Source organism: Panicum virgatum, chromosome 6N, assembly GCF_016808335.1.
Source record: "Panicum virgatum strain AP13 chromosome 6N, P.virgatum_v5, whole genome shotgun sequence".
NCBI classification, from domain to species: Eukaryota; Viridiplantae; Streptophyta; class Magnoliopsida; order Poales; family Poaceae; genus Panicum; species Panicum virgatum.
Window position 1 is genome coordinate 735,676 of NC_053150.1, and position 11,957 is coordinate 747,632.

Below are 11,957 nucleotides of genomic sequence, written 5' to 3' on the forward strand. Positions count from 1 at the left end.
CCCAACCGACCGAGTGGGCCCCGACGATTGACGAGAACGAAGGACACCCGACGGTGCCGAAACTCAGCGCTAGATATATATAAATGGGGGCCCCACCTTGGACTATAAAAGGGAAAGCACCTCACGTAGGAAAGGGTTGGACTCCTAGAGGTTCGACACTGCTTGACAAGCTTGTAAGCTCCCCTCTGAACTTTGAGCAATCGTGCTCGAGAGCAATAGAGCAAGAACATCACCCCCCATACTGGACGTAGGGCACATTCGGCCTGAACCAGTCTAAATCCTCGAGTCTTTGCATGCTAGACCATATCCGATCAAGCACACATCAAACGAGCAACCGAGTAGTTTAGTTGTCACTCATTTCCCGCTGCGACAATTTGGCGCCGTCCGTGGGGAGCGCTTTGTGTGTTCATTGCTTCGGCGATCGGATGGTTTCGATCACTTCATTCGCCGCCCCGGCGGCGAGCCAGAGCGAGATGATCCGCTTCGGCTACCTTGAGTTCCCCGCGGTCCCCCGTGACGGATCGTGGGCCCCTCCACCGTTCCCGCTTTCCTCGACCTTCCACTTTGGAAGCCTGGAGTTCGTCACCGACCAGCTCGGTGCACTGCGCCTCCGTGAGGAGGAAGTCGCTCCGGCGGCCGCAGAGGAGCCCGCTCCTCCTCCCAAGCCTCACAAACTGAGGCGTCGCGATCAGTTCGCTGGCGCATCAAGAAGCACAGGCCATCACAGCCAATCCGTGCGGTGCTCCGCCACATCGCGCTCATGATGGCCTCCAACCCCGCCATCGAGGACGTCAACCTGGTCCTCTTCTCTCTGGTTTGAATGCGGACTTCGATCTATAGGAATCTACCTTTATTTTTGGAAGCTCAGGCGGAAGGAGATATTAGGATTTTGAGAGCATGCGTCAGAAGGATTAGAGAAGAGGGAAGGATGTTCGGATCTTCATCAAATGCCTAGGAAAAAAACCGTTGCGAAATAATTATTTGAGGCACTTATTAGCTAGAATGAACCAGCCAAAACCTTAATAATTGACGATTGAATTAATGAGACTTGCCGGGTGTACTTTAGGCTTGTGCAATCTCTTTTTTTCCACCAGGAATTTTGTCTTGATATGTACATTTTGTAATGGGGAATACAGCGACACGCTCAGACTATTAGCACTATTTAATAACTTGAGTGAAAATATTTATACACCCTGGCCGGACAAATTAAATAGGTAGTAGTTCATTTTAGAAAAATGATCGACCCGGTTTTTGTGGACAAGTTGCTACCTACCTATCTAGGTGGCTGCAAGATGCAAGCACCTAACTGAGAAAGCATGAAAAATTCTGACAAACCGGATAGAATTGAACATGCATGCAATGCAAGTATCTACGTACATGTCAAATTTGAACTTGACCAAAAACTTGTGCAAGAAGAAGTAGAAACTAGAGATCAGTATATGAATAGTTGCAAGAAGCACTTCCGTTTGTACTAGACTAAATGTGACACAAATATCAACTCAGAAGGCTGGTACACATATTTATTGCATCAAATAGTTCAATCTCAATACAAATCCCTCAGTAAAGGTTGAGTGATCCAAGGCCAAACAAGAGACAACCTAAACAAAGTGAAGCTACTGACTATGGATATAAAGATCCACCGGCAGCACTCTGGACTACAAGACAATGGAAACATCCTTAGCCCAATGCCACAGGCAAGTTAGGTGCAGACGTGAAGAAATTCTCGAAATATTCATCGGCTACAAAGTCCAAATCTTCCTCTATAATAGCAACAAGGGTTAGCCATTGGATCTATTTTCTTCTAATAAATAACTCACCTTTACCATTATGAAAATAGGCTAAAGTAATCGCCTAAATATATATATCTAAATTTTCCACATCTACCATTATAAAAAATAATCTAATGTAACCTCCTACTCTTCATGTAAAATTACAAACTTATGCTATATAAAAATAAATCTGTGTATGATTTAAAGTAACCCTAAAAGTTAAAGTAAAACTAAGTCTGAATCTAAATTGTATAATTATAATAAAAATTTAAAGTGCATCAATATAATTTTAAATTCATATTTATATCATTATTAATATATTATTTATATAAAAATATTACTCATGATTTGTGTCATCATGTATTCCTATACGAGGGAAGATATAAGAATACCAATTTTTATGTTGTTTACGTAGGTCAAACAAAAGGTTCAATAAATACATATCAAACACATGTAGAGTATTACAACTAGATAATAATAATAATAATAATAATAATAATAATAATAATAATAAATAGTATCTTTAGAGTATCGAGTTAGAGTATTTAATAGATGAAAGATCATGAGATAGATAATTATATATAATTATTAGCTATAAATCTTTTTTTCTAATTAGCCAGTGCAGGAGCACAAATTGATAGGCTAGTTTGTGCAAATAATAACTTAGCTAATTTACTAATGTACCATTGTACTAATATGCCATATTTTAAAGAAATTACCTTGACCAAAGGGGAGCCGGTACCCTGTTTGGCCTCTAAGGTCCGGCAGTGAATTGAGGCAAAGCTAGATGAGCCATATCATTGTGTAGATGGTAAGAAGGCTGGCAGATGATTGAGAACAAGCATCCTATTTGGGTGGGAGTCTGAGTGTCATTATCATATATCCTTTGACTTTGAGCAGATCGAATGATCTCATCACAGTTTGCAGCTACTACCTACTACAAAGTCATCAGCTGGAGAATCTTTCCTGTTTAGATTCTCTCAGTTCGCTCACTTTATCTTATATATTACGGATCCAAAGTCAAAGGAAGCAACCTCCCCTCCTCCAAAGTCAAAGGCAGCTACCTCAGGTCTGTCTCTGCCTGATTTCAATTCAGAAGTGCCAGCTCTTACCTGCCTAGCTAGTTTGATTAAAGGCAGCTACCATATAATACCTCAGGTCTTTTAGTTTGTTTGTCTGCCTGCTTTCAGTTCAGACGTATGCCTAGCTAGTTTGATTAAAGCCAGCTACCATATACTCCCTCCGTACTGGTAAAAAAAAGTCGTTTAGGACAACGACACGGTCTCCAAAACATAATTTTAATCTTTTGTTATTATAAAAATATTTATAGAAAAGTGAGATATGTATACTTTTATGAAAGTATTTTTCAAGACAAATCTATTCATATAATTTTCACATTTGCAAACTCAACAATTTAAAAGTTATTGATGATTTATATTCTTTATATTCCCAATGTTTGATCTAAAACATGTTCAAAACGACTTCTTTTTTCAAAGTCAAAGGAAGCTACCTCAGGTATTTTAATTTATTTGTCTCTGCCTGCTTTGAATTTGAAGTACCAGCTCTTACCTGCCTAGCTAGTTTGATTAAAGGCAGCTACCATATAATACCTCAGGTTTTTTAATTTGTTTGTCTGCCTGCTTTCAATTCAGACGTATGCCTAGCTAGTTTGATTAAAGCCAACAACCATACACTGTACCTTAGCTCTTTTATTTTGTTTTCCTGCCTTCTTTGAATTCATAAGTACCTGCTCTGCTCTTACCTACTAGTACCTAGTTTGATTTCACGTGCACTTTATTTCATTTTCTTGATTTTATATAGTTGAAATGTCACAAGTAACCACTCGTAGCAAGTGTTATAGTCGGCGAGATGGCGGTGAGTTTCTACGTGGTGAAGAGAGGAGGAGAGAGAGCAAAGCTGGCGGATCGCGAGGCGCCGATACATGCATTAACTAAACCCCACCACCACCGATCGTCCAGCTTTCGTTGGCTAGACTTGCTCTGTTTTCACTGTGTGTATTAAAGATGGCGGGTCCACCACCACCACCTCACCCAACTGGATTATGCATATATAGATTTATTGATGACCTTAACATCTTTGTCATTGATGAGTATGTAATGCATGGATAAAAATAATTATGGTATGATTTGATTTATATATAGTGCTGGTTTACTTAAAATTATCTTTGGGTGGGAGTTGTGTCACTATCATATATCCTTAGACTTGATTTTACGTGCACTTTTATTTCATTTTCTTGATTTTATATAGTTTGATTTTACCGCATTTGGGTGGGAGTTGTGTCACTATCATATATCCTTAGACTTTGAGCAGAGCGAATGATACGATGTCTCGTTCATTATTATTGTTCTTGCTACTAATTTAATCAATGGATCTCATCACAGTTTGTAGCTACTACCTACTACAAAGTCATCAGCTGGAGAAACTTTCCTGTTTAGATTCTCTCAGTTTGCTCACTTTATCTTATGTATGTACGGATCCAAAGTCAAAGGAAGCAACCTCCTCCTCCAAAGTCAAAGGCAGCTACCTCAGGTCTTTTAATTTGTTTGTCTCTGCTTGCTTTGAATCCAGAAGTACCAGCTTACCTGCCTATCTAGTTTGATTAAAGGCAGCTACCATATAATACCTCAGGTCTTTTAATTTGTTTGTCTGCCTGCTTTCAATTCAGACGTGTATGCCTAGCTAGTTTGATTAAAGCCAGCAACCATATTTTTGTTTGTCTGCCTGCTTTGAATTCATAAGTACCTGCTCTTCTCTTACCTACTAGTACCTAGTTTGATTTTACGTGCACTTTATTTCATTTTCTTGATTGTATATAGTTGAAATATCACAAGTAACTAGTCGGCGAGATGCCGGCGAGTTCCTAAGTGGTGGAGAGAGAAAGGAGAAGAGAGAGCAAAGCAGGCGGATCGCGCATTGCTCCATTTTCACTGCATGTATTAAAGACGGCGGGGTCCACCGCCACCACCTCACCGCCTCACCTAGCTAGGCTGACGTCGCAGCCTTTTATTTCGCCGGTAAGCCGGCAAAACCATAGACCATGCTCTCACCACCATGGCCTGCAGTGCCTTCTTCTCGCTGCTACCGCCAGCCTTGCACCTATAAAGCCAGCTGAGCTAGTTGCCCATGATCATTCATTCACTTCAACTAAACATCAGTTGCTGTACGTCATGGCCCAAGTAGTAGTGTTGCAGCTGCGCCATGTTCTCCATGAGTTGCTGCTGCCACAAGCATCAGCAGTAGTCTCCATCCTGCTCATGATCATCTGCCCTCTTCTGGCCCTCCTGATCGTCCGCCGCCCATTGGCGGCGGCCACCGCAAGAAGAGCTAGAGAACAGCTGCTGAGCAAGCTGCCTTCACCCCCCTCCAGGCTCCCCGTCATCGGCCACCTCCACCTTGTCGGCTCCCTCCCGCACGTCACCCTCCGTGACCTCGCCGGCAAGCACGCCGCCGGCGGCCTCATGCTCCTCCGCCTCGGCACCGTCCCCAACCTCGTCGTGTCATCCCCGCGCGCAGCACAGGCTATCATGCGCACCCACGACCACGTCTTCGCCTCGCGCCCCACGACCGCCATCACTGACGCACTCCTGTATGGCTCGTCTGACATCGCCTTGGGCCCCTATAGCGAGCACTGGCGCCAGGCCAAGAAGCTCGTCACCACACACCTCTTCACCGTCAAGAAGGTGCACTCCTACCGCCATGCCCGGGAAGAAGAGGTACGGCCATTCCAGATTGCTCAATCTAAATCCACGTGCGTGCATGCATGTCGTTTCATATAAACTAATTGCTGGATAAATTTTTAATTGCGCACCTGATTTAGTAATGCTTAATTAATTATATAGATTCATCGTCTATCCATATCTATAATTGCATATGCAGGTGTGCCTGGTGATGGCCAAGATACGGGAGGCGGCGGCAGCGAGCACAGCTGTGGACATCGGCGAGATGATGAACACATTCGCCAACGACATCATCAGCCGCGCCGTGTCGGGCAAGTTCTTCAGGGCGGAAGGCAGGAACAAGCTCTTCCGGGAGCTTGCTAATAGCAACTCCGTTCTATTAGCAGGATTCAACCTCGAAGATTACTTCCCCGGCCTCGCGAATTCGCTAGGCTTCCTCACAGGATGGTTCATGCGCACCAGGATCCACAAGGCACACAGAAGGTGGGACGACATGCTTGAGAAGATAATAAACGACCATGAGGGAAGAAAATCTGTGCCTCTTCATGACCAAGAGAGTGACTTCACCGATGTGTTGCTCTCCGTTCAGCAAGAGTATGGTATCACCAGAGATCACATCAAGGCCATCTTGATCGTGAGTGATCGACTAGCCCCCAACATAAATAATCTTTTGATTTTCCTTTGAGAATATAATAATCAAGTGAACATCTTATATATGATTCTAATTTATATTTACATCCCGATGAGTAACAAACATATAATACACACAGGACATGTTTGGCGCGGGCACAGACACATCATCTTTGGTCCTGGAGTACGCCATGACCGAGCTCATGCGCAAACCTCAGCTTATGACCAAGCTACAAGCTGAAGTCAGGAGGCACACACCCAAGGGTCAAGAAATGGTCAAGGAAGAGAACCTAGCTAGCATGGTCTATCTGAGAGCCATCGTGAAGGAGACACTAAGGCTGCACCCACCTCTTCCGCTCCTCCTCCCTCACCTATCCATGGCGGACTGTGTCGTCGATGGCTACACAATCCCACCCGGCGTTCGAGTCATCGTCAATGCGTGGGCTATTAGCAGGGATCCAGAGTTATGGGAGAAGCCGGAGGAGTTCATGCCAGAGAGGTTCATGGATGGTGGGAGTGCCGTGGCCATCGACTATAGAGGGAACGACTTTCAGTTTGTACTATTTGGGGCTGGAAGGAGGATCTGTCCTGGTCTCAACTTTGGTTTGGCTGTGGTTGACATCATGCTGGCAAACCTCGTGTATTGTTTTGACTGGCAGCTGCCAAACGGCATGGAGGCCAAGGATATTGATATGACAGAGGTGTTTGGATTGGCAGTCCGTCCAAAGGTGAAGCTCATGCTATTTCCGAAACCAGCGCTGGCCCCCTAACTCAGTGATTGATCGTATCTGTCACACCCTGCGTAGCAGCTATATATACAATAATGCAATGCTGCTTTAACTAGCTATTTGCAGGTACGGGACACAATGCATACATCCCGGTTCACATTATATGTGAGATCATGTTATATGTATTATATTTATATGTATAATACATACATATATATATATGTGTGTGTGTGTGTGTGTGTGTGTGTGTGTGTGTGTGTGTGTGTGTGTGTGTGTGTGTGTGTGTGTGTGTGTGTGTGTGTGTGTGGCTTGAGGCTTGTGCTCAATATATAGTGTATTTATTATGGTATAGATGATAACAAATGGATCTGGATTAGCATAAATAAGTTGTGAGAGATTCTCATTGTGCGATTACGAGTTGGCTATCTAATTGTTGGCCACTGATATGACTATTTCTATCCTTTCCATCCTTATAAGCGAATGCTAGAGAAAAAAACATATTTTATATATTATCGATTTCCTCACTTCTATAGTAGGATTTGGTTTGGGTTCGCCAAAGCCTGTTGCTTAGGCAAAGAGGAATATTAGCTAGAATGAACTAGCCAAACACCTGTATTTTGTCATCTTGCAATCTCTTTTTTCCACCAGGAATTTGTCTTGATATGTACTCCCTCCGTCCTAAAATAAATGTGACTCTAAGACGAATACGCAAACCAATGCATGGTATGAAATTATAAAAATACCCCTTGTCTTTTGTGAGAAGGATCCAGACACTGTCTTATCTTTTTTGTAAAAGGACTCTGGATACTTCTTGTGTGGTAGTTGAGTCAAAGTAGCAATTTTTTGTGAGATAAATTTCAAACTCTAGATATGCAATTATTTTCAGACAGATGGAGTATTTTATTTGTAACGTAACAGGGATTACAACAGCTCCAACCATTAGCATAACTGAAGTAAAAATATGCATCCTGGCCGGACAAATAATAGGTGGTAATTCATTTTCAGAAATGATCGCGACACAGGTTTTTCATGACAAGTAGCTACCAATCTAGCCTCTAGGTGCCTGCAAGAGGCAAGCACCTAACTGAGAAATCATGAAAAATTCTGACAAAATCATATAACCGGGTAGAATTGAACATGCAATGCAGTATCTACGTGCACGTCAAATGCATGCTAGGTTGAAGTGGGGCCGGGGTTGGATCGGAGGAGGAAGGGACATGGCACCTGGAACAGCGGTAGTGTAGAAATCGCGAAGAGGGCGATCTGGAAGGAACTCCCTGGGTGGCTTGGCGCTCCAGTCTTCAGCACTGGCAACGGCGGGGTGGGGTGGATTAGTTGGTGGTGCGGTGGAGGCGGGTGGATCGCCGGCGAGCTGCCGGTCGGGTGGGTCGGCCGCGAGTCGCCGCAATCGCCCTCTGAGCCGTGAGCATCATCTCCGAACGCTCGATCTGACGAAGGGATCGAGTTGAGATGGGGACCAAGCGCCATGCTTAACTTCTTGCTCATCGCTAGTCCGGTTCGCCTACGTGCTGTTCGTCATTGTCATAGGGTTTTTAGGTTCAGTGTCACGTGCTCGAACATCGCGAAGGACCCGAAAGCATGCCATTTCTTATGTTGTAAGACAAGGATAAACACAGATACACAATATTTTTTTCTCTTTTTCAAACAGCAAGCTAGTTGTCCACACCTTGTCAACAAGATTTGCTATCCCATCATTGATGGCAGTTTGGATCCTGACACTCTCTAGAGCATTCTACCATTGACAGATAAATCAATGTCAACAGATGAGGAAATCACTAGTATGATGCTTAAGTATGATCATTGCTCACCATTGAAAGAGCATGCTAGATTATGATGTTATAAGATGATGACCCTTGTGGCTATAAAAATAAAATACCAAATGTTAGCAAGGCAACTCTGAAATGTTAATGGCAACTCTGAATCACAAATTTGTTTTTTTTTTGTACGGGTAAGAATTGGTGCATTTCTACAGAGGTTGCCAATTGTAGTTGTCATTCCACATTCATGTTGCATTCTTTTCCTCATTTAAAAATGACCCAATGGCAGTTCTTTTCAGTAACAAGGTTCTTCATTATTGCAATGAATGGACAGCAGTAAATCAAGCTAATCTTCTACCTAAGGTTGTCGGAAAACAACAAAAGAATGTTCCGCGAAGGGGTTCACGGCACAGTGGCAAAGGACACTGGTTGGAGCTCTCACCCAGGGTTCAAATCCTGGGTGCCGCACCTTTATGCTCAGAGAGGGCTTCTCTTAGAGTTTTCCTATAAAAAAACAAAAACAAAAGAAAGTTCCAAGCTCCAACAATAATTGGAGCAGAGAACACCAATCAGCTAGCTAGCTACCAGCCTGAGTTGGAGCTGTCAAAACCGTGCGGTGACCTCGATGCAAACTATCCTCTAGTACAAGCAAGGCGACAATCAGGTCGAGCTAGCAGCCAGACACTCATGATTAACAATGGTTCAATGTTGCATCGAGTCTGCATGCTTCACAATCAAAGAAAGCAAAGGAATCCGCAGAAAGAAATAGTATCATACATCGGTGGCGGCGGCGGTGCTCACGCAGGGCCTCACCTTTGACTAGGAGGGGAGTGCTCGACTGCAGCCTGGTCGCCCAGAAGGAGATACCGACAGTGCAGATCCCTGGCAGTCGGTGGTGGCCTGGCACAACATCTTCTATCTTTAGAGATTGAATGTCGACTGTGAAAATTCGATCGCCTGCCTCAATGAAAACTGTAGGTTCTCCACTGATGAAACCGACCATCGATGGTGATCTCGCAGGAGGGATTGCACCCAAAGGAAGTATGGCCTCCAAATCAATATCAGCAATAAGGTTCAGGTTGTTGTCTTCATTCGGTTCTCCGTCTGCTTCTTCTTCATCATCTGCAGCGTCTAAATTGTGATCCTCCGCAGACCCAGCAAATGCAAGTCCTTCTGGTGTGGATAGAAATATCCCTGAATAAGGGTTGGCATCATCTGGGGCAATCAACACGAACAGCCTCTCATGAGTCAGATCGAACTTGAGTGCTGCTCTCACCTCATCTCCCTCCAGCTCGTGCATCTGGAGCATAAAATACAGGGCGCCTCAAAAAAGGACAGGGGAGTACTGCTCAACCAGTAGATGCCCGTGGTAGCGGTCATCCTCCAATACAGAGATCTCACTCCAACTAGTCGTGTTTGAGCTTTAAGTGATTGTCCATGTCGAATTTGATGTTGTTGAAGGTGACCTCCTTGTCATAGCATCCCACAAACACAACACAGAAATGGTGGAGGGTAGAGCACTCAGGTTCCTTGCACTCAGGGGATTCAGCACAAATCACCGCCCCAGCCTGGTACTGATGCAGGCACGGGGGCTGAGGGAGCAGAAAGAGGTCTCCGCTGATGGGTAACCAAAGAACCAGGTCTGGTGCGCCCCGGAAGAGGAGTACACGACTCTGGCGGACATCGAGGACATATCAGCAGTCGGTGTCGACGTTGGGCGAGATGACTGGGAATGGAGGAGCTATAGGAATGAATCAAGCAATCTCTTCGGTAAGGCATGACACAAAGTAGCCTATGAATGGCGGCCTGCCGTGCCGTCTGGCGTAGCTTTGGTGTAAGCGGTCCCTCATGAGGACCCGCAGCAATCTCTTGCAATTGCATGTCAGGGCGAAGCAGGCGAGGCTCACGGGGTCGGACGGTGGGATGTGGATGCCTATCTCGGTCAGGATATCATCCAAGGCGCTTGATCTTCGGGAAGAGCGTGGGTGGGGAGTGGAGATCTAGGGTTTGGCTGGGGAGTGGGAGTGGAAGAAGGAAAGTTGGCCGCCACCGCGAGTGGGAGGAGCGTAGGTAGGGGAGTGGAGGTTCAGGTTTTGGCGTGCGCGAGTGGGAGGAAGAAGAGAGTGGGAGGAGTGTCGGTGGAGCATCCGACGGTGCATACGTAACATAACGAATTTCATGACCATGTCGCCCATATTTCGGCCCAATACCATCACTAAAACAGCCCAGATGCAAACACACAAGAGGCTGGCTGCAGAAAAGGAGAGCGCCACCGCCGCCACCGCTAGTGCCGCATCTCTCCCGTCGCCGCCGCCATCGGGTGCCGCGGCTCTCTTATCGCCGTCCAGAACCGCTGGGTGCCGCGCCTCGCTCTTTGCCGTGCATCGGCACCGGATTCTTGCCGCGCTCGTCCCCATCACCTAGGCCGCCGCCGATGGGCCAGGCCACGGTTGGGACTCGCAAGGGGGTTCGCACATCGAGGGTCGGCACCCACGGTGAGGGCTGCTGGTGCTACCAAGGTCGTACCACCGCGGAGGAAGGACTACCACCGTACAGGAGACAAATGCTGCAAGCTGAGAAGCCAAACTTGAGATAGTAGTCGTATTTGGCATGTCATTTTGGGAGTATGATATTTGTAATTGTGTCATTTTGGGAGCCACGATGGCAAACTGAGAATGTGATTATTGTGTTTGTCAACACAAGTATTCATTTTATGCATTCAGGATGGCGATGAGAATGTGATGATTGTTTGGTCAAATGTATTTCAGCACAGCTATAAGACATAATGCATTGATGAAGGTCTGGAATCTAATTTCAGGTGGCGCATTAGGCACAAAACTTGAGTGCTGTCATTTTGAGACAGTAAACATTCCTATTCAGTTTATGCTTCCAGGACTGAATTCGGTATGGCAAAATGCTCCAGAACTGAACATTACGCTCGCACGCTCGAGCCAGCCGCGCGCTGTGTGCCATGGCAAGCTAGCAGCAGCCTCGCACGCCTTTGCCGCCCTGTCCACAAGCTCGTCTCCGTCGTGATGCAGCCGGAGTCATCCCTGGAACCGTCGAACGTGGCTCTGGCCCTCTGGGGAGAACTGACCATCCTGGTTGATGCGATATGATGGTGCGGATAACTGACCATGCATCCACAACCAAATTCCCCAATGCGGGCCTCAAACAACACAAGGATGGGCGGCCGTCGCGCTTGGAATCGCCTGCGCTCGCACCGTCACAACACCCTCCCCTAGTGTCTTATACACCACGTTCATTCATCCTTGCCTAAGCCATCTCCTCCGCTCGCCGCATTGCGCTCCGCGGCGGCGCCGGCTGACACCTTCCCGCGCCGGCGTGCAGGAG

The 11,957-nt window shown here is 45.8% G+C and overlaps 1 protein-coding gene across 1 annotated transcript; it reads left to right on the top strand.

Annotated features, from left to right (window-relative positions):
- Positions 1-4,912: 4,912 nt before the first annotated feature.
- Positions 4,913-7,044, top strand: LOC120680128 (indole-2-monooxygenase-like). The gene is made up of 3 exons (XM_039961749.1): positions 4,913-5,503; positions 5,667-6,101; positions 6,238-7,044. The coding sequence occupies exons 1-3, from the start codon at positions 4,958-4,960 to the stop codon at positions 6,865-6,867; spliced, it is 1,611 nt and encodes a 536-aa protein (XP_039817683.1). The 5' UTR covers positions 4,913-4,957; the 3' UTR covers positions 6,868-7,044.
- Positions 7,045-11,957: the final 4,913 nt, after the last annotated feature.